Raw genomic sequence first — 27,768 nt, 5'->3', positions numbered from 1 at the left:
ATTAAATATGAACTGCCAGAAGAAAGAATTGATGAATCTGGAGATAGAGCAATGGACATTATGTAAACCAAAGAACAGAGAGAAAAAAAATTGGAACAGGGGCTCAGGGAAATATGGGACATGACAAAAAAACACCAACATATGTATAATGGGAATATCAGAAAGAGAAAAAGTGAAAGGAGCAAAAAAAATTACAAGAAAAAATGGCTGAAACTTCCAAGATTTGATGTAAAACATTACACATTTAGAACCTCAACCAACTCTAATTAAGATAAACATAAAGAGATCCACGTGAACACATCACACTGAAAAAGTGAAATCTCTAATTGAAAGCAATTAGAAAAAACAGGGTCATCACATACAGTGGGACTCCAGTAAGATAAACATTGGCTTTCTCATCAGAAACAATGAAGACTAGAACAGAGTTAACAATGGATGATATATTCAGACTACAAAAAGAAGAAACCTGTCAAACAAGACCTTGGTCCAGTGAAGTAATTTTTTTTTTTTAAATGAAGACAAAATAAAAACATTCACAAATAAGGAAAAATTGGCAGAATTTATTTCCAGCCGAACCCCCTCACAAGAAATACTAAAAAGCTTTCAGGACTGAAAGCAAATGACACCAAATAGTAATCAAAATACACACACACACACACACGAAGAGCAAAGGTTATTAAGAAGGCAACTATAAAATACAACATAATTGTATATTTCTCCTTTTTCTAACTGATTTAAAAAGCAATTGCATACAACAGTATATATGTAATTATATTGTTGGGCCTATAACACATAGAAGCAAAATATAATTGACAAAACAGCACAAAAGGCTTGGGAAGGAGAACGCTATACTGAGTTAGGAAATGACACAAGATGGTAACTAGAACCTTCAAGAATATAAAGAATCAAAATGGGAAATAAGAATATTAATATAATAAACACTATTATACACACACACACACTTTCTTCCCTTAGTTTCTTGAAAAGACATAAAATTATATAACCTAATAATTATAACAATGTTTGAATAGTTGACCCTTAAACACTATGTGTTTGAACAGTGCAGGTCCACTTGTAAGCAGGTTTTTTATATTACAGTACTGTAAATGTATGTTCACTTCTTTATGATTTTCTTAACATTTCCTTTTCCCTAGCTTACTTTATTGTAAGAATATGGTATATAATACACATAACATACAAAATATGTTTTAATTGACTGTTATGTTATCAGTAAGGCTTCTGGTCAACAATAGGCTATCAGTAAAGTTTTTGGGGAGTCAAAGCGGATTTTTGACCACTAAACCTCATGTTGTTTAAAGGTCACCTATATCGTTGGGATAGTAAAACATATATAGAAGAAATATGTCTAATAGCTGTAGAAGGGAGGAAATAGAACTACATAGGAATATTTTCATATCTCACTGAAACTGTTATTATAAATATGTACTAGAATCTAATAAGATATTTGATGCAGCTCTAGAGTAACCACTAAGAAAATATTTTTAAAATATAGTGAAAATTGTTAAAGGAATTAAAATGTTATACTATTGTAAAACTGAATGTCCATATGCAAAAGAATGAGTTGGGCCCTTACCTTACATCTTATATACAAATATTAATAAAAAATGGATCAAAGGCCTAAATGTAAGACCTAAAACTATAAAATTCTTAGAAGGAAACATAAGGCAAAAGCTTCATGACACTGGATTTGTCAATGATTTCTTGGATATGACCCCAACAAAAGAAAAAAAAAGACAAATTGGACCTCATTAAAATATTTTTAAAAAATCTGCATCAAAAGACGATGTCAACAGAGTTTAAAGGCAACCCACAGAATGGAAGAAAATATGTGCAAATCATATATCTAATTAATAACCAGAATATATAGAGAACGTTTAAAACTCAACAACAAACAAACAACCCAATTTAAAAATAGGCAAAGGACTTGAACAGGCCTTTCTCCAAAGAAGATACACAAATGACTAATAAGCATATGAAAAGATATTCAACATCACGAATCATTTGGTAAATGCAAGTCAAATAAATGAGTTACCACCTCACATCCATTAGGATGGCTACAATTTTTAAAAAAGGAAAATAACAAGTGAGGAGAGAATATGGAGAAATTGGAACCCTCATGCACTATTTGTGCAAAATTTAAACCATACAGCCATTGTGGAAATTAGTATGGCAGTTCCTCAAAAAGATAAAAATAGAATTACCAAAGAATCATCCATTTTCACTTCTGGTTATATATCCAAAAGTATTAAAAGTAGGATCTTGAAGAGACATTTGTATAGCAAAGTTCATAGCAGCAGTACTCATAATAGTTAAAATGTGGAAGTAACCCAAAGTGTCCACTGACAGATGAATCAATAAATGTCCTACATGTATTCAATGGAATATTATTAGAATTAAAAGAAAGAAAATTTTGACATATACTACCAACATGAATGAACTCTGAAGACATTATGCTAAGTAAAATAGGCCAGTCACAAAAGAACAAATACTGTATGATTCGACTTATATGAGGTTTCTGGAGTAGTCAAATTCTTAAAGACAAAAAGTAGAATACTGGTTGCCAACAGCAATTTCCTGAGAATTGGAGGAAGGCACAGAATGGGAGTTAGTGTTTAATGAGCAAGGTTTCATTTAGAAAAGATGAAAATATTCTGGAGATAGATGATATTAACCTCACAACATGAATATACTTAATATTTTTGAATGAGGATTTTGCCACTTTAAAAAAATTGGGGGATAAAAGGGAGTCAACCACTTCAGAAAACATTTTCGTATTTCCTTAAAATGTTAAACACAAAGTTACCATATGAACTAGCAATTCCATTCCTCGTTATATATCAAAGAGAAAAGATAACATATTTCCCCATGAAAACTTTATATGAATGTTTATAAAAGTATTATTCATAACAACAAAAAATGGAAAACTCCCAAAGCCTATTAACTGATAAATTGATAAATAAAATATGGCATATCCAAAGAATATTCTCACAATAAAAATAATGAAGTACTGATATATGCTATAAGATGGATGAATTTTAAAAATACTTTGCTCAGTGAAAGAAGCCAGTCACAAAAGGACATATTTATTCATTCATGCAAAATATCCAATGTAGGCAACTATACAGAGACAATGAATAGATTAATGGTTGTCTAGGAGGGAGGGAGGGTTCTGAGGAGAAAGAAGGGGAGTGGTTTCTAAAGAGATGAAAATATTCTAAAAATTTGATAGTGATGATTATTGCACAACTCTGAGAATATACTAAAAACCACTGAAGTTATCATTTATATGGGTGAATTGTATGGCATATGATTTACATCTTTAGTAAAGAATAAGCTGTTTAAAATAAAAAAGATCCCAAGGAAAGGGAAGTGATGTATCTAAATTAGGCTCCCTACCTACCCCACCCCCCCAAAAAAGTGAAAGTATATTCACAAAAAATTAGAGGACATATAACAAACATAATTTTAACAAGTCTCATGTCCTCAGTGACAGCCAGGTCAAATCTAAAACACTGTGTTCAGTTCTTGCCATTACAAACTATAGCTGATTCTGGGTGGCTTTCTCAAATCCAATTATCTTAACTAAGTCACTGATCTGAATAAACCAATGAAATAACTAAATTAAAAAGTTATAAATAATATATATATAAAGTTATCTAATTTTACCCTTTGGGGAATATAATATACTTTACACCAAGATGCACAATTGAGCTTTGGACTACATCTTTTTAGCAATACCCGATACTTTCCCAAGCCACTTTTACAGAGTTATCCCGGAAGCAAAAAGAAAAAGTGGAATTCCATTAAACATGCTATTAGTTATTTATAGAAAAAGAAGATATAAGATAGAACTTTACAAGGAGAAAACTACCACTTTCTTAGCTTACTTTTTGAAATACTGTCTTTTAAGAAACAAGTTAATTTAGGAGTGAATTACTCAAAATATTTTTTTCCTCTGCCAAAATTAGGCTATGAAAGTTTTTGTTAAAGTAAACTGTTTAGAAATACATTCAATTTGAAAATAATTTCAGGGATCTTCCTTACTTTCATCAGGGAAAAAATGGAATTGTTTCTTGGCTATATCTGTTCTCAGTATTCCAAGCATCAAGTACTTATAAACCAAAACAATGGGGATTATTATCATTTCCTTTTGCTCCTGGAGTTAGGTTTCATTATCTCATACACACTGACAAAGATGCTGAGGCTTAGAGAGAACCAGTGTTGATCAAAATTTAAATATAGCCATCAGGTCACTAGACAGTACCTTTTTGTACTGAACATCAACAAAGGGCTGAATATTAGAATCTGAATGTAATATGAACACTGAATCTGTTACTCTTACTCGATCCATTACATAGTCTTTCATTTAGTCACTAAAATACTCACATATTCATTCCTTCATTCATCTACTTAAGGAAGATTTCTGGTGGGGCTACTGTTTATTAAAACACTATGGTGGGTATAACATTAAACAGGAACACAAGGTATGCCCTTAAAAGGTTGTAATCCACTGAAAAATAGAGATCACACACAGACAATGGCAATATAACATACAAGCTACAAAAGATGTTTAGATAACACATAGGAGGAGCACACAGGAGATCATAAAGGGTACCAAGGAGAAAAAAACACCAGCTCAATCAGCTCATCCAGGCTTCCCTCTTAAATGCATTACCTATGTTAAAAAAATCAGGCTTTTTAAAACTTAACTTTAATTTCTCTCAGAGAAGAAAAAAAATATTAAGGTACTTCTAGTTTACTACGCTGTTTAGGCAGTAGTAGAAAGAGCAGCAAAGGCTGGTCTCCTTGGAACTGATGTCCAAAAGTCTAGTATTAGGGAGATTTTCCCAGCTGGGTAGAGATAATTTAATTCTAGGTAACCTATCAAAGAATAGGTTTTTATCATTTTTTAAACTCTCAAAATGTCTCTAAAAGAAACAACTAGTATCTTCTACCTTTTCATTTGTCATTTTCTTCCTAATTTGGGCTGAGTCACAAACAGATGTTTCTTAAGAAGCTCATTAGGGAAGCATACTTATGTAGACTTCTTATTAGCAAACTTCTTTACCTGCCTATTTGATTATCTTTCCCCTCCCACAGCCAGAAATCCTGCACTGAAAAACACATAGAAGAGTTCAGATACTGTTAAATCTCACTCTTGGTCTCACTTTTAGTCTCTGTAATCTCACTCTTCAGATGCCAACATAAACCAAAATGAAGAGAAACAAAAATTCTGCTCCTCCTCTGAACAAAAATCGAGGAGAAAAAGGCAGACAGACACACAGATGATAGGTAAAACTTTATTGTGAGAGAACAATTAAATGATCAAAAATCATACACCTACAGATCATACAGAAAAAAAATATTTCCAAACATTTTAATGTCAATGCCAAGATATAGTCATAATTTTTTTCTAAGTATTTGCCAGTTTTTTTTAAATTGAATTTTATTTATTGACAGAGAGACAGAGTACAAGCAGGGAGAGCAGCAGGCAGAGGGAGAGCAAGAAGCAGCCTTCCCTGTGAGCAGGAAGTCCAACACAGGGCTCAATCCCAGGACCCTGGGAACATGACCTGAGCCAAAGGCAGACTCTTAACTAACTGAGTCACCTAGTTGCCCCAGTCATATTTTTGACAAACTTAGGACACAAATTAAAATCAAAGGCCAAGTTAAGTCATTGTGCTACATGCCTTAAAATTACACAGTGCTATAAGGCAGTTTTATCTCAATAAAACTGAGAAAAAAATAAAATTAAAAAAAGTGGTAACAAAATGAAGAAAGTCAAAACTAAGGCTGGAAGTGGAAAGACAATACTTGGTTGTCAGGTAGCCCATCACTACGCAGTTTTATGAGCTGAGATAAATCACAAGTCAAAGGAGCTTTAATTTTCACATCTCTACATTAACATAGTTAAACTTACTATGACTCTGTGTAGGAAAGAAAATTACAGAAATAGTGAGGCAAACAGACCCTACAGGAATCTCCAATGATCCCATCACCTGGTATTCACACTTTTGTATAATCCCCTCCCCTTGAGTGTGGTTAGAACCTGTGACATGCTTCTAACAAAAAGAATATAGCAAACGTGACAATGTATCACCCCCATGATCAGACAACATTATATGGCAAAGATAATGGGAGCTATGGGGAAACTAGCCAACACCCAGCAAAAAGCAGAGCATTCAATCATATAATGCAAGGCTATGAATTCTGCCAACAACCTGAATTAGTTTGGAGCAGTTCTTCCCCAGTCAAGCTTCCAAATGAAAATGCAACCCAATCAACAGCTAGATTGTAATCTCAGGAAACAATGAGCAGAGGAGCATTTAAAATGTGCTCAAAAGCCTGACTCATGGTGGTGTAAGATAACAAATATGTTTTTTTAAGCCAGTAAGTTTGTGGTAATTGCTTACACAGCAATATTAAACTCTAAGTAGACAATCCAATCATCCATTTGTTCACTCTGACCATTAATGTTAGATATTTCAATGTGTTCTGGATAAATTAAATACATGGATATCATGAATCATTTTAATCATTAGTTTTAACCATGTAGGCTCTCATCCATTTCAGACAAACTGCATTTCTAAACAGTATAAGTAGTACTCATGGAGTTTCCATTCTATCTCATAATCTCTCTTTCTCTACCCCCTTCTTCCATCCTTCCTTCCTCCCTCCCTCTCTAAGTCCCTTAGTTCCTTCCTGCCTCCTCACCTCCCTTTATTCCTTCCTACCTTTTTACTTTTTAAAAAGCTTCAAGGATCACCTCTTCTTAAAATACTTCATCAGTGTTCCCATTAAACGTTTGTATACCTCTATAATGATATTTCTCAGTTAAGTATTATAATGGAATGATAAATGAGAATCTTTGACTCTTTTTCCCTTTTTATTTCTACTCGTGAAATTCTTCTTTTTAAGACAGAAAAAAGTATGGAAAAACAGAAACAACCTGTTACTATTCCACCTGCTGCCTAGCCAGTTGTAACTGAAGTAATACATTCATCTAAATCATTTCACATTTACATATGTGTATTATATAAAGTTAATAATATCAAAAATTAGGCAATAACTATTGTCAATTCATTGAACTATGTCCTTTAAAACTACTACAGACAGTTAGAGGGAATCCAAGATGGAAGAGGAGAAGACCTTAATTTCATCTGCTCCCAGGAAATCAGCTAGATAGCTATCAAACCATTCTTAACACCTGCAAATTCAACCAAAGACTGAAGAATAGCTGCAACTCTACCAACAGAAAAGTGACCACTTTCTGCAAGGTAGGAAGTGTGGAGAAGTGAATCCAAGGAAATATACAGGAAGATAGACCGTGGTGGGGAGGAAGCCTCCATCAGCCAGCTACTGACAGGTGACAGAGCAGCGGAGCACAAAATCGGAACTTTTAGAAGTATGCTCTGGTGAGGGACGTCACTCACATGTTAAGTGGGGGGTGAAACCTTCACTGGGAAAGTGTGGTCTCAGGATCCTAGGGGTCACAGGAAGACAGGGGTATGAGTGCAACAGAGCTCCCAGGTATGGGAGTGGGGAAGCCGGCTGCAAAGGATGAACCCAGGAGTGGGCATTCAGGTCAGGGTTGCCATAAACCATGATCTGTGGCACAGTTGGGCCCCTGCTTGAAGTGGCAGAACAGGGAGACAGTGCCACAGGAGTCCGCTGGGTTTGGAGATTTGAGCCAGAGTGTGCCTGGGACAGAAACGCTCAGTCAAGGGCGGAGCAAGATGGCGGAGGAGTAGGAGACCTAAATTTTGTCTGGTCCCAGGAATTCAGCTGGATAGGGATCAAACCATTCTGAACACCTACGAACTCAACAGGAGAGCGAAGAAAAGAATAGCAACAACTCTCTGAACAGAAAAGCGACCACTTTCTGGAAGGTAGGACATGCAGAAAAGTGAATCTGAGGGGATATTCGGGGGGATAGATGGTGGGGGAGGAGGCCTCAGTTGGTCCCTTCTGGCAATGATAGAGCAGCAGAACACAAAATCGGAAATTTTAGAAGTAGCTCCGCTGAGGGACGTCACTCCAGTGGCTAAGCAGCGGGTGGAACCCTCGCGGGACAGTGTGGTCTCAGGACCCTTGGGGTCACAGAAAGACTGGGGGTGCCTGAGTGTGGCAGAGCTACCAGGTATCAGAGCGGTGAAGCTGGCTGCAAAGCTGCAGAGACGGAGCAGAGGAGTGGGATCTCAGCTCAGGGTTGCCATAAACCCCACGGCACAGTCAGGCCACTGCTCTTCCAGCACGGACCCAACAAATGGCAGATCCAGCGAGACTACCCTTCCTCCCCCGGGGGGAGCGGCGCGGGAGCACTCTGCAGGGATCTGCTGGGTTTGGAGACTCCACACGGGTGCCAGAGACAGAAACGCTGAGTAACAGGCCGGGTGAGCACAGAGTGCAGCGGGAGACCGGAAAGATGGGAGTGATTGACTGCTTTTCTCTGGGGGCGCAGTGAGAAGCATGGCCCTGAGTTCTCGGCTCCTCTGGGGCGGAGATTGGGAGGCCGCCATTATCACTCTCGTCCTCCAAAGCTGTAGAAAAGCTTGCAGGGAACAAAAGCTCCTGAGAGCAAACCCGAGTAGATTACTGAGCCCGGACCTGGCAAGGGCGGGGCAATTCCGCCTCCAGCAAAGACATTTGGGAACTATGGCAACAGGCCCCTCCCCCAGAAGATCAGCAAGAACAGCCAGCCAAGACCAAGTTTACCAATCACTGAGAACGGCAAAACTCCAGCACTAGGGGAATACTGCACATAGCATTCATGGCTTTTTTAACATGATTCTTTAGTCTTTCAAAGTTAATTTTTTTTAACTGTCTTTTTTTTGCGAATTTTTCTTTTTCCCTTTTCAACCAACATCTTATCAATCCCTTTTTTAAAAAACAGTTTTATTTTTCATTGTTTTAGTCATATTCTATGCCTTCATATTAGTTACCCCTATTTGTGGCATATATATAAATTGTTCTCTCTTCAAAATTTTGAGATACAGTTTCTTCTCACAGATCAAAATATACCCTAAATCTCCAGTGTATGGCTTTATTCTAGTCTCCTGCCTGATCACATTCTCTCCCTTTTTCTTTCTTCAATCCTCTTCTTTCTTTTTTCAAACAACTTATCAATTCCTTTTATAAAATTTTTTATAATTTTCATCTTTACAGTCATATTCCATCCCTTCATTGCATTAACCCTTATTTTTGTCATATATAAGTTTTTCTTTCTTTAAAATTTTGGGAGGTACTTTCTTCTAACAGACCAAAATACACCCAAAATCTAGTGTGTGGCACTGATCTATGCACAAGCCTAATCATATTTGATCATATTCTGGATTTTTTGTTTTGTTCTGTTTTTGTTTTTATCTTTTTCTTTTCTTTTTTCTTTTTCTCTTTTATTTCCCTTTCTTTTCCCCCAGTTTCAAGTCTTTTCTGATTTGTTTAGAGTATATTTTCAGGGGACGTTGTTACCCTGTTAGCATTTAGTTCTCTCATTCATCTGTTCTCCTCTGGACAAAATGACAAGATGGAAAAAATCACCTCAACAAAAAGAACAAGAGGCAGTACCAACTGCCAGGAACCTACTTAATACGGACATTAGTACGATGTCGGAAATAAGAGTTCAGAATGATGATTTTAAAGATACTGGCTGGGCTTGAAAAAGGCATGGAAGTTATTAGAGAAACCCTTTCTGGAGAAATAAAAGAACTAAAATCTAACCAAGTCGAAATCAAAAAGGCTATTCATGAGGTGCAATCAAAAATGGGGGCACTAACTGCTAGGCTAAATGAGGCAGAAGAGAGAATTAGTGATATAGAAGACCAAATAACGGAAAATAAAGAAGCTGAAAAAAAGAGATAACTACTGGATCAGGAGGGCAGAATTCGAGAGATAAGCGATAACATAAGACGAAACAACATTAGAATAATTGGGATCCCAGAAGAAGAAGAAAGAGAGAGTGGGGCAGAAGGTATACTGGAGCAAATTATAGCAGAGAACTTCCCTAATTTGGGGAAGGAAACAGGCATCAAAATCCAGGAGGCACAGAGAACCCCTCTCAAAGTCAGTAAAAATAGGTCAACACCCCGACATCTAATAGCAAAACTTAAGAGTCTCAGAGACAAAGAGAAAATCCTGAAAGCAGCTCAGGACAAGAAATATGTAACCTACAACGGTAGAAACATTAGACTGGCAACAGACCTATCCATAGAGACCTGGTAGGCCAGAAAGGACTGGCATGATATATTTAGAGCACTAAATGAGAAAAATATGCAGCCAAGAATACTATATCCAGCTAGGCTATCACTGAAAATCGAAGGAGAGATAAAAAGCTTCCAGGACAAACAAAAACTAAAGGAATTTGCAAACCTGAAACCAGCCCTCCCAAGAAATATAGAAAGGGGTCCTCTAAACAAAGAGAGAGTCTAAGAGCAACATAAACCGTAAAGGAACACAGACAATATACAGTAACAGTCACCTTAGAGGCAATACAATGGCACTAAATTCATATCTTTCAATAGTTACCCTGAATGTAAATGGGCTAAATGCCCCAATCAAAAGACACAGGCTATCAGACTGAATTAAAAAACAAGACCCATCCATATGCTGTCTGCAAGAGACACATTTTAGACCCAAAGACACCCCCAGATTGAAAGTGAGGGGGTGGAAAACCATTTACCATGCTAATGGACACCAAAAGAAAGCTGGGGTGGCAATCCTTATATCAGACAAATTAGATTTTAAAACCAAAGACTGTAATAAGAGATGAGGAAGGACACTATATTCTACTTAAAGGGTCTATCCAACAAGAAGATCTAACAATTGTAAATACCTATGCCCCTAACATGGGAACAGCCAATTATATAAGGCAATTAATAACAAAAGCAAAGAAACACATCAGCAACAATACAATAATAGTGGGGGACTTTAACACCCCCCTCACTGAAATGGACAGATCAAATAACCAAGAGATCAATAAGGAAATAAAGACTTTAAATGACACCCTGGACCAAATGGACTGCATAGATATATTCAGACCAGGAGTGACTGACTGCTTTTCTCTGGAGAGCAGGGAGACAGGAGTGATTGACTACTGTTCTCTGAGGGCTCACGGGAACAGTGGGACTGAGCTTTCAGCTCTGTGGCTATATATATACACATACATATATATACTTTTTTCCCCTTTCTTTAAAATGTTGGGATGCTGTTTCTTCTAACAGACCAAAATACACCCGAAGTCTAGTGTATGGCTCTGTTCTATTCACCCACCTGATCATATTCTCTTTTTAGGTTCTGTTTTGATTTGTTTTGTTTTGTTTTTTTGTTTTTCTGTTTTATTAAAGTCTTTTTTAATAAATTCGTTTTATTCAAGTCTTTTTAAATTTTCATCTTACAGTTACATTATATCCTCTAAATGTATTTATTTTTGTATATGTAAGTTTTTCATCCTTTACAATTTTGAGATGTAGTTTCCTCTAACAAACTGAACAAAATACACTCAGGAGATAGTGTATTGTTCTGTTCTGTTCACCTATCTGTTTATATCCCCTCCTTTTTCTATTATACTTGTTATTTTTCTTTTCTTTCACTTTGGTTTTCTTTTTTGTTTTGTTTTTTAATTTCACTTTTGACGGAGACATTTATCCTTTCACTGTAATTTTGGTACATATATAGGTATTCCTTTCTTTATAATTTTAGGATCTACACCAACATACACATAGAATCCAGTGTACTTCTCTATTCTGCTCACCTGTCTCATTGTATTCTCACTCTTTTTTATTTTCCCAGTTTCAGGTATCCTCTGATTTGTTTAGTGTATATTTCTCTGGGATCGTTGTTACCCTTTTACTATTTTGCATTCTCATTCAACTATTCTTCTGTGGACAGAAAGAAAAGATGGAAAAACTCAACTCAAAAAGAGAACAAGAGGCAGGACTGACTGCCAGGGGCCTAATCACTATGGACATTAGTAAGATGTCAGAACTAGAGTTCAGAATAACAATTATAAAGATACTAGGTGGGCTTGAAAAAAGCATTGAAGACACTAGGGAAAACCTTTTGGAGAAAAAGCAAAACAATATTAGAATAACTGGGATCCCAGAAGAAGAGGAAAGAGAGAGGGGGGCAGAAGGTATACTGGAGCAAATTATAGTGGAGAACTTTCCTAATCTGGGGAAGGAAACAGGCATCAAAATCCAGAAGGCACAGAGAAGCCCAAACAAAATCAATAAAAATAGGTCGACATCTGGACATATAATAATGAAACTTACAAATCTCAGAGACAAAGAGAAAATCCTGAAAGCAGCTTGGGACGAGAGGTCTGTAACCTACAAGGATAGAAACATTAATGGGCAGCAGACCTATCCACAGAGACCTGACAGGCCAGAAAGGACTGACATGATATATTCAGGGTGCTAAACAAGAAAAATGTGCAGCCAAGAATACTTTATCCAGCTAGGATGTCATACAAAACCGAAAGAGTGATAAAAAGTTTCCAGGACAAACAGAAACTAAAAGAATTTGTGATCACCAAACCAGCCATACAAGAAATATTAAAGGGGTCCTCTAAGCAAAGAGAGAGCCCAAAAGTAACAAAGACAAGAGAGGAACAGAGACAATATACAGTAATAGTCACGTTACAGTCAATACAATGGCACTAAATTCATATCTTTCAATAGTTATTCTGCATGTAAATGGGCTAAATACCCCAATCAAAAGACACAGGGTATCAGACTGGATAAAAAAGCAAGACCCCTCAATATGCTGTCCGCAAGAGACTAATTTTAGATGCAAAGACACCTCCAGATTGAAAGTGAAGGGCTATACAGTGAAAGTATCAAGCTAATACACATCAAAAGAAAGCTGGGGTGGCAAACCTTATATTAGATAAATTAGATTTTAAACAAAAGACTATAATAAGAGATGAGGAAGGGCACTATATCATAAATAAAGGGCCTATCAAACAAGAAGATCTAACAATTGTAAATATTTATGCCCCTAACATGGGGGCAGCCAATTAATAAAAAAATCAAAGAAACCCATCAATAATAATACAATAATAGGAGGAGACTTTAACACCCCCCTCACTGCAATGGACAGATCATCTAAGCAGAAGATCAACAAGGACATAAGGCTTTGAATGACACACTGGACCAGATGGACTTCACAGATATATTCAGAACATTCCATCCCAAAGCAACAGAATACACATTCTTCTCGAGTGTACATGGAACATTCTCCAGAGTAGATCACCTCCTGGGTCACAAATTGGGTCTCAGCCAGTACCAAAAGGTTGGGATCATTCCCTGCATATCTTCTATTTTCTGACCACAATGCTTTGAAACTGGAACTCAATCACAACAGGAAAGTTGGAAAGAACTCAAATATGTGGAGGTTAAAGAGCATCCTAAATAAAGAATGAATGGGTCAACCAGGAAATTAAAGAAGAATTTTAAAATGCATGGAAACAAATGAAAATGAAAACACAACTGTTCAAAATCTTTGAGATGCAGCAAAAGCAGTCCTAAGAGGGAAGTATATAGCACTACAAGCCTTTCTCAAGAAAAAGAAAGGACTCAAATACAGAACTTAACCCTATACCTAAAGGAGTTGGAGAAAGAACAGCAAAACCCAGCAAGAGAAGAGAAATAATAAAGATCAGAGCAGAAATCAATGAAATAGAAACCATAGTAGAACAGATCAACGAAACTAGGAGCTGGTTCTTTGAAAGAATTAATAAGATTGACAAACCCCTGGCCAGACTTATCAAAAAGAAAAGAGAAAAGGACCCAAATAAATAAAATAATGAATGAAAGAGGAGAGGCCACAACCAACACTGAAGAAATACAAACAATTATAAGAACATATTATGTGCAATTATACGCCAACAAATTAGGCAATTGGGAAGAAATGGATGCATTCCTAGAGATGTATATACTACCAAAACTGAACCAGGAAGAAACAGAAAACCTGAACAGACCCATAACCAGCAAGGAAATTGAAGCAGTAATCAAAAATCTCCCAACGAGCATGAGCCCAATGCCAGATGGCTTTCTAGGGGAATTCTACCAAACATTTAAAGAAGAATTAATACCTATTCTTCTGAAGGTGTTTCAAAAAATTGAAATGAAGGAAAACTTCCAAACTCTTCCTCTAAGGCCAGCATTACCTTGATCCCAAAACCAGACAAAGACCCCACCAAAAGGAATTACACACCAATATTCCTGATGAACATGGATGCAAAAATTCTCACCAAAATACTAGCCAATAGGATCCAACAGTACATTAAAAGGATTATTCCCCACGACCAAGTGGGATTTATTCCTAGGTGCAAGGTTGCTTCAATATCTACAAATCAATGTGGTACACTACATAAATAAAAGAAAGGACAAGAACCGTATGATCCTCTCAATAGTTGAAGAAAAAGCATTTGACAAAGTACGTCATCCTTTCTTGATTAAAACTTGTCACAGTGTAGGAATAGAGGGTACATACCTCAATATCTAAGAGCCATATATGAAAAGCCCACAGCGAATATCATTCTCAATGGGGAAAAACTGAGAGCTTTTCCGCTAAGGTCAGGAATACGGCAGGCATGTCCATCACCACTGCTGTTCAACATAGTACTGGAAGTCTTAGCCTCAGCTTTCAGACAACAAAAAGAAATAAAACGCATCCAAACTGGCAAAGAAGAAAAACTCTCACTCTTTGCAGATGACATGATACTCTATGTGGAAAACCCAAAAGACTCCACCCCAAAATTCCTAGAACTCATACAGGAATTCAGCAATGTGGCAGGATATAAAATCTATTTGTCTGTTGCAGTTCTATACACCAACAATGAAACAGAAGAAAGAGAAATTAAGGAGTCGATCCTATTTACAACTGCACCCAAAACCGTAAGATACCTAGGAATAAATCTAACCAAAGAGGCAAAGGATCTGTATAACAGATCAGAAAACTGTACAACACTCATGAAAGAAATTGAGGAAGACACAAAGAAATGGAAAAATGTTCCATGTTCATGGATTGGAAGAACAAATACTGTTAAAATGTTTACGCTACCTAGAGCAATCTACACATTCAATGCAATCCTTATCAAAATACCATAAAGTTTGTTCACAGAACTGGAACAAAGAATCCTAAAATTTGTATGGAACCAGAAAAGACCCCAAGTAGCCAAAGGAATGTTGAAAGAAAAAAATCCAAAACTGGTGGCATCACAATTCCGGACTTAAGCTCTATTACAAACCTATAATCATCAAGACAGTATGGTACTGGCACAAAAACAGACACACAGATCAAAGGAACAGAATAGAGAACCCAGAAATGGACCCTTAACTCTATGGTCAACTAATCTTCGACAAAGCAGGAAAGAATATCTAATGGAAAAAAGTCTCTTCAACAAATGGTGTTAGAAAATTGGACAGCCACATGCAGAAGAATGAAACTGTATCATTTCCTTACACCACACACAAAAATAGACTCCAAATGGATGAAAGACTTAAACGTGAGACACGAAACCATCAAAACCCTAGAGGAGAACACAGGCAGCAACCTCTTCAACCTCAGCCGCAACAACTTCTGGCTAGACATGTTTCCATAGGCAAGGGAAAAAAAGGCAAAAATGAGGTATTGGGACTTCATCAATATAAAAAGCTTTTGCACAGCAAAAGAAACAGTTGACAAAACCAAAAGACAACCGACAGAATGGGAGAACATATTTGCAAATGACATATCAGATAAAGGGCTCATATCCAAGATCTATAAAGAACTTTTAAAACTCAACACCCAAAGAACAAATAATCCAATCAAGTAATGGGAAGAAGACATGAACAGACATTTCTACAAAGACATTCAGATGGCCAACAGACACATGAAAAAGTGCTCAACACCATACAGCTTCAGGGAAATACAAATTAAAATCACAATGGGTTACCAAATCACACCAGTCAGAATGGTTAAAATTAACAAGTTGGGAAATGACAGATGTCAGTGAGGATGTGGAGAAAGGGGAACCCTCTTACAATGTTGGTGGGAATGCAAGCTAGTGCAGCCACTCTGAAAAACAGTATGGAAGTTGCTCAAAAAGTTGAAAATGGAGCTATCCTATGACCCAGCAATTGCACTACTGGGTATTTACCCCAAAGATACAAATGTAGTGATTTGAACAGGCACCTGCACCCCAATGTTGAGAGCAGCAATGTCCACAATAGCCAAACTATGGAAAGAGCCCAGGTGTCCATCTACAGATGAATGCATAAAGATATGGTATATATATATACAATGGACTATTAGGCAGCCATCAAAAAAAAATGAAATCTTCCCATTTGCAACAGCATGGATGAACTAGAGAGTATTATGCTAAGCAAAATAAGTCAATCAGAAAAAGACAATTATCATATGATTTCAGTGATATGTGGAATTTAAGAAACAAGGCAGAGGATCATAGGGAAAGAGAGGAAAAATTGAAACAAGACAAAACCAGAGACTCTTAAATCTTAGGAAACAAACTGAGGGTTGCTGGGGGGGGAGGGTGGAGGGATGGGGATAGGGTAACTCAGAGATGGATATGGGGGAAGGCAGGTGTTGTAATGAGCAATGGGTATTATATAAGACTGATTAATCACAGACCTACATCCTTGAAATAAATAATACATTATATGTTAATAAAAAAATAAGTAAATAAATACAATTACTACAGATATACTACCAATATCTAATTGAGATACCTTGTGCAGGCAAGCAAAATGTTCCATTTTTAAAAAATAACAATTTTTGACAATGTATACTTTTTTAAATTAACAACTGAAAATCAGTACAGTAGACCGCTCTTAGTTTAACCACTCTTTTTTTCTGAGACTACCTTCTCTCTCATTTAATTAGAGTATCCTACCATTCTGGCCACAGGTATCCATTCCATGACTGATCAACTAAGACAGACTGCCACAGTGATTGTTTGATGTCACATGACCAAATTAACCAGATTATCAAAGCCAGAACTCTTTCTTGGGATTTTACATTTCAGAACTGGAAGTGAAGAGAGATCATGGAGCTAGAGGAAAGTAAACTGGAGTAAGTTAGCAGTCATCTTCCTGGTTTCATGGAGAAAGTCTGACTGCCACAAGTGAGACTAAAGAAAGACCAAAAGAGATGATGGCAAAGGGTGACAAACAAACTCAGCTGCACAAACTCCTTAAATCTATTCTTTGGGGTTTCCGTACTTGACCTGGTTTCTAAGCTTTCCCGATTCCATGAGAAGTACATAGTTACATAAGCCTATCAAGTCCAATTTTGCTTTTTAAGTTAGTTTGACTTAGGTTTCTATACAATGAAAATAAGAGAACCCACTAAATAAAATGATACATTATTTATTTCATTTAAAAATTCTAATACTGGGGGCATCTGGGTGGCTCACTCAGTTAAGTGTCCAACTCTTGATTTCAGCTCAGGTCATGATCTCAGAGTCATGAGACGGAGACCTACATCAGGCTCCAAGCTCAGTGTGGAGTCTGCTTGAAATTCTCTCTCTCCCCCTCTCCCTCTGGCCCCTCCTCTTGCTCACTCTCTCACTCTAAAAATAAATGAATAAATAAATGAAATCTTAAAAAAAAATTCGAATACTGTACTGGTCATCTATGTGTCAGGTGGACAACTCAGATATTGTCCATCTTCAATCATACGGTATTTGACTACAAGAATGTCTGTTAAACATAATTCTGAAGAACCTAATATAAGCATCTAGTAGTGCTTTTTATTAATAAATTATAAAATGAATGAACCCACAAAAAAAATTAAACATACAGTCTCAGGAATATACGGAATGATAGAAATTAGGGAGTCTTCTAAAAGCAAAGTAAAAATCCAAAGTCTTTGGATTTGCAGTTCTGACATAGAACATAGTACTATAATATTGTACCACAAGCCTAGATTAAGCTGTGTTGTCCCAATATATAATTTACAGACTAATAAATATATAATTCAAAAAAAGAACCTGATTAAAAATGATAACAACTTACATTTAGAGATAAAATTACAAAGATAATTTTGGTAGCTGTCTTAGATTTAGCAGAACTATTTTAAGCATAGCAAAATGAATGATCAATAATGGTTAAACAGCTGCCATTAAAAAATGCATTTTCACATCAAATGAATTTATCTTCAGAGAAACAAAGGATAACAATATAAAAATCCTTGCATTTTGTTTAATAAACATTAAACGTCTCAGAGATACTCTAAAACTGAAATTTAATAAATAGACCATAGAAAATAGTAACTAAATTCTAATCTACCTGAACATGCAGTATGAGAATGTATAGCTCTATGGAAAATAACCACTTCAAAATCCACTGTTTATCCTCTGCTGACTGGCATTTTTAAGAAATTCAATTCACCATAGCAACCTGTCTTAACACCAGCAGATAAGTACAGGCTATATTTAGATATGATTGCTTTCCAGACGGCAATCCTGTCTTTCCTTCACATTTAATGCCATGATCCAGAGGACCAAAATATCACTCAATCAGATTGTAGTGTGAAGTCAAGTATATTCAGGGGGACACGGCTATGTTTCAGAACCATGAAAAGAAGTTTCCACCAAAAATGATAAGATTTGTAAAGAAGTAAATTAAGGTAAGTAAAATTTTCATGTCTAAGGAATTTACAATCAGATACAACTATTCTGTTCGATTTTATCTATGAAATGCTGTTATTAAGCACTAATCATCTATAATATCAAAATACATTTCAACTAGCACATTGTTATTATTTTTTAATTACTATGCTGCATTTCCAATGTGTCATTATCTAACTAAAAAAGTAATTTTTTTTACACGAGCAATTCTTCACAGATGAGATATAACAAGAACTATAGTAATACAAGGCAAGTAACAGAATACAGTATGAGGGAAATGAATTGATTAAAATACTACTGTCACAAAATTACTATGGACATGATTCATAATCTTCTTAATGATAATGAAAGGAAATAAGTAACAGTATTTATACAGTTTACTGCCCAATATGCCAAAGTTCTTAACAGACATTTTTCTTTATTCTCTAGATGAGTTGCACTGAAGTCATTAAAAAGACAAAATGTAAAGAAGTGAAGTTCAATTAAAAATACCAAGAACATAGCACATCACATCCATTAGAATGGTACTATCAACAACAACAAAAACCACAAACAAACAGAAAATAATGAGTGTTGGTGAGGAAATCAAAAAATTGGAACCCTTTTGCACTGTTGGTGGGAATATAAAATGGTGCAGTCACTATGGGAAAAAAAGTATGGCATTTCTTCAAAAATTGAAATTGATTTACTATATGATACAGCAATTCTGCTCCTGTGTATACAACCAAAAGAACTGAAAGCAGAGTCTCAAAGAGATATTTGCACATCCATGTTCATAGCAGTATTCACAATAGACAAAGGTTAGAAGCAATCCTGTGTCCACTGATGGATGAATAAACAAAATATGGTGTAAATATATCGAATATTAACGGAACATATAATGAAATAATGGAATATAATTGAGCCTTAAAAAGAAAATTCTTACACATGCTACAAAATGGGAGAATTCCCTTGGGACTATTATGCTAAGTGAAATAAACCAGTCACAAAAAGACAAATACTGCATGATTCTACTTATATGAGATTTCTACAAAAGTCAAAATCATAGAAACAGGAAGTACAATAGTAATTGTCAAAGGCTGGAGGAGGGATGGGGAGTTATTGTTTAACAAGTATAGCATTGCAGTTCTGTAAGATGAAAAATTTCTAGGGAATGATTGCATAACAGTGCATATATACTTAACATTACTGAACTATACACTTAAAATTGGTTGAGATGGTAAATTTTATGTCATTTTTATTTTATGACAATTAAAAGAAATACCAAGAATACTGATAAGAAAAAAGTATTTCTTGCTCCATAACATAATTTATTCAGGATTCAGAATTAAGATCTATTTCACTGAATCATACTTTTTTACAAATCACAAGAGGTTATAAATTGGTAATATCTTTTCAAAATCTGTATATCACTGAAACAACTGAAAAAATGCTGAGTACCATAAAGGGAAAAAAAGGAAGACTGATATATTTGTCATGTTGTACAAAATTCTCAAAGAATATAAACTTTCCCTGTTTGACTATAAAGAAAATTACTAGTATCCTGCATTATAAATTATATTTCTAGTGTCAAGAGATATCCAATTCTGCTATGAATTAAACTACTCTTCCTATAACTAACTTACATAACACATATCTAGGATGGTCCTAAGCTTTAAGGGCTTTTGCAAATTAAACAAGACATACCCACCTATACCACACACATCATCGGCATCAACACAATGAATAGTACAAACAGGTGTTCAATTATGTTAGCCCTTTTCATTCTTAATTTTCCCCTTTTGATTCTTAAACAGCTTCAATAATTTCTATAAATGTTTCTGAGCTCAAATAATTATTTGTGTTAAATAGTGTATAAGTAAGCAATAGGAAATCTAAAGTATAAATATGTTAATATGTTTTATCTTTCATCTTCAGCACACAATCAATGGGGATTTAAAAGTATTTTTGAGAATGACCTCTATAAAGAACAGAACTAAATATAACTTATTATATACAGTATATAATTTGCATGTAATAAGTCATCTCTCTAGCATAAATAACAAGCAGCATAAACGATTTTTTATAACTTAAATATCATGCATCCCTCAACTTAAAGAGAAAAAAATTAATTATATCATGCTACTAAGAATAACTTCCTTTATGTATGAAAAGTATCTATCACAGTGGATGTGTTTCTAATACAGTGAAACATCAAGTTAAATTTGACAATGCTTTTCAATGTGCCATTGAGAAACCACAAGTAAAACAAGAGGTCTTACAACACAACAGAACAAATTATACATATAGCAAAGGAAATCAATCTTAAAATACTTAAAATCATAAACATAAGATGAGCTTTTAAAACAGATAAAATTGTTCATTTTGAAATTTAACATGCATGCAAATTACTAATTCAAACAAATCCTCAGACACATTCATCAGCAAGAAATGAAGGTCAAGATCCTCTACTTGGTCTTACACTTAACACCTGCAGGATTGTGATAGAAAAAATTATTCCCAGAATAACTACCAAAGAAGAGAGCTTCTCAGGTATCCCCTTTACCTCAATCTTCCCACAAGTCACATTCTGCTCTCATTATTGAAACAGCTCAAAAGTTAGTAGTAAGGCCAGAACGTCTTTCTTAGGGATTCACAACTTTCTCATCTTTTTCTCTCATGGCATCCCTCCATCATGTTCTTATAACATAGATCACTCAGTTCATTCAAGCCCAATTAGTTTTACCATACAATGGAAGCAAAATCTTGGCGAGTGTAGTTTACACAGACTAGATAAATGACAGAAGGCCTATCACATTATTCCATTAGCTCGACACAGATTTAAAAATATCACTTTTTGTTCTGCTTTTTCATTCTCCTCTCAGGCAATAAACCCTTAAAACTTCATTCATTCATTTAAAGACACACACACACACATACAGACACACATACCACATTTGATTTGGTTTTATTTTTCTACTTTGCCCACAGAAATTCCATACATGCTCATTTATCCAACTATGACATACTATAAACTCCTCCAAGTGTCAATATTGACCAGATAGCCTGGGTTCTCGTCACTTTTTTTTTCCTTCCCTCTTTATCCTCTTCCTTTTGAATAGCCTTAGCGATTTTAATACTTAGTTTTTCTTTACACATCAATTCCTTTCAGCATTAGCAGCTCAGGAATCTGGAGTATTTATCAAATGCCAGTGATTTTTTTAAGCAGATTTTTTTACTGTAAAGACATTATTTCTGACATATTTTCAACTCAATGTTGCAACATAAATAATCCAACTCCATATAGAATCATGTAGTATACATGAATCAATGAACAAATAGTAAACATTTTTTGTCAGGAGTTTGGGACAGAAGAGAGGTAAATGTCTTTAAGAAAAAAATCCATACCCATGAGGTATGTGCTAAGTGAATATTGTTATAGAATAATAACTCAGAAGAAAATATTTCCCATCATAACAACTGAGAAAAATACATCAATTTCTACACTAGGCATTTCCTTCCTTTAAGAATTTTGCTAAGGAAGAAATATATTGCTAAAATATGAATTAGAGTCATTAATAGTACATTTTGACTATTAATAAAAAAAAGTTCTTCCCAAGTGGCAAAGGCAAGACAAATTCTCACTAAATTCTTACATTCAAGACTAATGTCAAGAAACTAATGCCACGTTAAGAGAATGATGCTAAGGTAAGATATCTGCTATTTCAAAACAGAGACAGAATTATTTTCTCCAACCCATGCCATAGTGATCTCAGATAAATTTCTCTTAGAATACTAAGATTAAATTTAAAATTTAGTGCTAGGTTGCATGATGATTATTCTACATTCTTGGAAGAAGTACCAAATTCTCTCAAAACACTATAACTCATTGCTATCATCAATTATTTAAGTATAATTCTCCATAGCTTTTATATCATTAATGTTTAGATGAGCACATTTTTTCCACAAAGACTACACAATACAGATAAATAATACTGTTGTGACCAAAAATATATCTTCAAATAATACAATGGAATAATTTGTTATTCATTCAGATGGATAAAATCTTTCAAAAACAATTACAAAATTTCCTCCTATATCTATAAGGAAAATAGAATTCTTCATGCAAATAAATGTTATTTGACATTAATTTACTGGGAATATTTACATCAAAATAAAGAATAGTTATATTCTTGATTAAATATTTATAGGACTGAAAGGACAACTGTCAATTTTCAGTAGCATAAAGATCATGGAGAAAGAATACTGACATTCCTTTTGAGTGAGAAAAAGAAAAACAGATTAATAAAAAAAAATTGAGAATTGAGTTTAGAAGCTCATTTCTAAATTCACTATATTATAAGCTCTAAGATTCAGTCATTTTCAAGATTCTGTATCTTGTGACTATATTTTTTTAAATGGGAAATCATTAAAGAATCAATATCCTCCAGATTTGACACATGCTTGTGCTTTATTCCTCACAAAATACTCAATTACTAGTAAAACTTGTGGGAGTGTATATTATATATGATATGAAAGATTGATTTCCTGTTCTATTTTACTGAACGCATTACATACATCATTAAAGAAAGCACCTGCCAGCACTCCATTTTCTTTTCTCTGCTGCATAAGGCTTAACTAGTCTTGATTTTTTTTTTTTTTAATAAAGGTGATCCTACCAGGAGGCATGTTCATATAGAAGATAGGATGCGTAATTTACAGTAAATATAAAATTATAAAAAATTAATTCATAAAATAAAAATAGAAAGTGACATTAGTAAGAACATTAAAAACTGAAACCTATAAAACTTCAAAAATTTTTCCTTCTATGGCTTTCTAACGTAAAATATTAAATATATTCTAAATATTCAAGTATGTTATAAATAATTACTTTATATTTATAATTTTACTTATAAATAAGTATTACAAATTATCCAAAAAAAAAAGTTTAAAATTGATGCAAGCAAATTTAATTGCACCTTTCCCAGCAAATGAATTACTCATCATCTTCCCTACCCAGTATCTACTGCCACATTGGTAAGATATCATCAACCATTAAGAAAGGCTCTTTGAAAGTTAATCATTAATCACAATGCTATCTCTTCTTCTAATATCTATTCTATTTCTAAAAAGAAACTATTCTATACCTTCACTTCTATTGAAACTGTTGGATGTCCTTCACTATATGCAACACAAATTGTTAGAAAAGAAAAACTTACTCAACATTAAATTAGTTCTCATTTACAACTCTTTTGAAAAAGTCACACTAACTATAAAGTTGTAAATTATGCTTAGTACTGAAAACCAAATACTCACAAAGAAGGATCTTGTACGAGATCTTTGAGATTTATCCCACTGCGATCTTCTGCAAGATTCCTGAAGCAACTATCACTCACTAAACAGGAAAGGGGGAAAGAAAAAGAAAATTAATTTTTGCTTACATTTTATTTCAATTACTACTGACAAAATGGAATTTTAAATTGGCTGGTTCTATGGATAGGATTTTTCCAAAGATCAACGGTAATCAATTTCTGGCCTAATAGATTTAGCAACAAATATTAATATTCAATAACAAACCAATAATCTAAGCATTCAAACTTTATATAAATACAACATATAAAAGACTAAACACATGGGTTTATATTTTGTTCTTACTTTTATAACACCATGTTACCAGCACATAGTGACAAGTCACTGCTTCCACAACTAGAAAAAAAAAAAACATTAGCTGTCCCCTCAAATCATATTTTTAAAGATATAAGACAGCAATGTGAGCTAATAAGAACAAACTAGGAGAAAAGCTAAGCCTCCTATTGTTTTCATTTCCAGGAGAATTTGCCAGTTACGAGCTAAGAGCCAGAAAGAGGGACACTACTAGAGAAAAGAAAAACCAGCATAGTTCTTGATGGTTCACAGGCTGGCATGACAGAATGAAATCCTATGGAACCCTAAGAAATCCTATGAAATCCCATGAAAACCGTTTTCTGCTGGAAGATTTGCTGAGGGTTGGACAGCACAAGAGGATTTGGAATGAGGAGGAAAAAATGGGCCAGAGGGCAAATAATGTTTTCTATAGTGCTAGAGTGATTAGGAGTCAAAGTCACACTACAGTAAGTGGAGTCTACCACTTTCAGTGTAGAATTTCAGATCTCCCCTGAGAAAAACAATTGCTCTCAACCAAAAGCAAGGGGGGCAGGAGGGGTTAATAAAAGGGAGCAGAACTCAAGAGATACAGTAAAACTTCTCACAATTTCACAATACATAAGAACAAAGTCACATCAGAATATCTGTAACACAACAAGTTTTACCCATAAAGACATTTAAGATCAGAGGTAGACTAAGTATATCTAAAGTTTTCACTCTACTCAGCTCAGTTTGAAGTTGAGTTAAAGTGATTGGCACTTAACACTTAATAACATTTTTATCAATTTCTTTGATCCTATAATAAACAACATTGGTATATAACAAAAATTACAAAGTATGCAAAAGGACCCAAAATGTGACCAATAACCAAGAGAAAAAATTATATATTATATATATGTACACACACATACACACACAGATAGATAGGTAGATAGATACTGACCCACAGATGATACAGAATCAGAAGACAAGGACTTTAAGAAAACTTAAACTTTCAAAAAAATTTATTTAACATAAGTTGAAGATACAGAAAAATGTTCACAGTGGATGAAAGAAGGAAAATTTCAGCAAAGAATTAAAATCTATGAAAAAGAATTAAATAGTAATTTTAGAATTGAGAAACACAGTATCTGAAATTAGGAAATCAGGGGATGAGTTTTATAGCTGACTCAACACAGAAAAACAGGATTTGTGAACTTCAAGTGATCAGCAAAAAATATCCAAACTGAAGCAAAGAGGAAAAACACATACGTGAAAAAAACAGAGCAAAAGAAACATGGGAATCAAACAGCTCAATGTAACTGTAGTTGAGGAGAAAGAGAATGGGGCAAAAGCAGTATTTTCAGAACAGCTGAGATTATTCCAAAACTGATTCAATACACTAATTCACTGACTCAACCAACCCACACTGGAAAAAGTAAAATAAAATGACATGAGCAGCCAAACTGTTGAAAATAAAAGATGATAAGAAAATCTTAAAAATAACCAGGAAGAGAAAAAGGGCACATCATCTTCAGAGGAAAAACAGTAAGACTTATAGCTGAGTATTTAACATAAACTATGGAATCCAGAAGACAATGTAAAGTTTTGATTAATATGCTGAGGAAAAACTGGAAATCTAAAAGTCTAGACCTTGATAAAATATCCATCCAAAAATTAAAGGCAAAATAAAACTTTACTTATATAGTATTTTTGTATTTATTAGCATAAAGATTAAATGGTGGATTATTTTCTATTTCAATTCAACAATTTTATTCTATGGATCTTAAAGAGTCATTTCTAACCTACATATGGAGCAAGAAGAATATGACATTCACCTTATTCCTTTCAAAGATCCATCACCTAATATTTTATTTGGATTTTATATTCCCTTTCTTTATAGAGTCCCTCAAAATTAAAAATCTGAATGTCTCTCTGAAATAAATGAAAATACACATAAACAATGATGCTATAAAAACATCTGAAATTGAAAAGTTTGGATTCTTTCTTATTAATTCCCAAAAGATATTTCCCACTTTTTATTTTTTTGCAATGAGTGGAATAATTTTGATTAATACATAATTTTCATTCCATATTTAGCAGACACTCAAATCAACCTGTTGATGTAAGACAAATTTCCCGCTTTTCATAATTTTAATACAAATGCTCATTTACACCACTTCCTGAGTAGGGCCAAAAGAAAAAAAATAAAATGTTGGCACACTTTAAGGAAAGTTGGTTTCCTGCTGAACTAAAATTGAAGCTATAATATATCATAAAATTTGTTCTCAAGTTTCTTGCCCAATTTGACAAATATGAGAGCTTAGTTATAAACCTCAGGAGCCTAAAAGTTTTGCAGGCTTAATTAAAATGGAATAAACCTTTGCTCCTTTAAAGGCTTGCTAGTCAGCTATCTGTGAAATGAGTTTTGCTAAAGAAGGCACTTTTCTAAAATTCATATTCCATCCAAAGTTTAAGTTAAAAACAAAGCAAGAAATCAAAAATAGACTCAACAAAAATTCTAAAATTTTAGCTGCCTAACCATATATATTATAGTTAAAGCTTTTTTTTCCACCAACACAACAAATTTTCTTATTGAATTATAAATAAGAATATGGCACTTTTTAAAGAAGCAAGTGAACATAATTTTTTGTATGTAAAAACATTAAAATCAATCAGTTTGGGTCACCATATTTTACTGTTTTTTACCCCCCACAGTATATGATGACTACAGGAACTACTATGCTCCTCACTGCACTGACTAATAAAAAGTCATCAACATGTCATCACAAAAATCAGATAAAATGGGAAAAATTACAATAGAAATACATAGTCAAACTTTTTATGGTATTAACATGAAAATTATAAACCTTACTTCAGCCTGTTTTATACTGATATAATAATTAACTTGAAGGACACAAAGAAAAATTAGAAATATTAGTAAACTGAACTCTTTACCAGAGTTCCTATCCAATCATATGCATTTTTTCCTTAAATGTTTGTCGTTTGGATCTATAATCAATAATTGAAATTCATTATATGTTAAGCATTTCATATTTATTATCTCACTTAATCTTCTTTATCATCCAATGATAAGCTTATCTGTATCACTATTTTACAAATGAAGATTCTAAAGCATGGGAAGATTAAGCAACTTGCTATGGATCATATAGTTAATAAATAGCAATACTGGGAAAATCTAGATGCTATAACTGAAGAGGTTGTACTCTTAATCACTATACTATATGGACCATAGTTCTCAACTCATATATTTTGAATTCTCTTACATTTCCATAACTTCAAAACACATAAAAGTTATACAATTAAAATTCATTACAAGACAGTAAATTCCAACTCAAAGCAGTATTAAAGAATTACAGTTTTTAAAGTGGAATGAAACATTATGGATCTTCTAGTTAAGTGGTTAGTTAACTGTGCTTCATTTCTCATGGATTCTATGGAGGTGTCTCAGAGTAATGACATTCCTTTTCCCCTTTCAGCTAAAGAGCTCTGTTTTT

General features: G+C 34.3%; 1 protein-coding gene across 11 annotated transcripts in view; it reads right to left on the bottom strand.

The window, feature by feature from the left end:
* GPHN (gephyrin) overlaps window positions 1–27,768 on the bottom strand; it is a 633,555-nt gene that overhangs the window by 480,906 nt on the left and 124,881 nt on the right. For all 11 annotated transcript variants that reach the window (XM_073895379.1, XM_073895381.1, XM_025869865.2 and 8 more), the window contains exon 2: window positions 23,945–24,023. In XM_073895379.1, the coding sequence (XP_073751480.1) occupies window positions 23,945–24,023 (79 nt within the window). The remainder of the gene's footprint in view (window positions 1–23,944; window positions 24,024–27,768) is intronic.

This window comes from Callorhinus ursinus, unplaced genomic scaffold (assembly GCF_003265705.2).
Source record: "Callorhinus ursinus isolate GAN/ISIS: 27379988/994484 unplaced genomic scaffold, GSC_fseal_2.0 scaffold8, whole genome shotgun sequence".
Taxonomy (NCBI): Eukaryota; Metazoa; Chordata; class Mammalia; order Carnivora; family Otariidae; genus Callorhinus; species Callorhinus ursinus.
The sequence above is the reverse complement of the archived record's forward strand: the minus strand, read 5'-3'. Positions and strand labels throughout refer to the sequence as shown.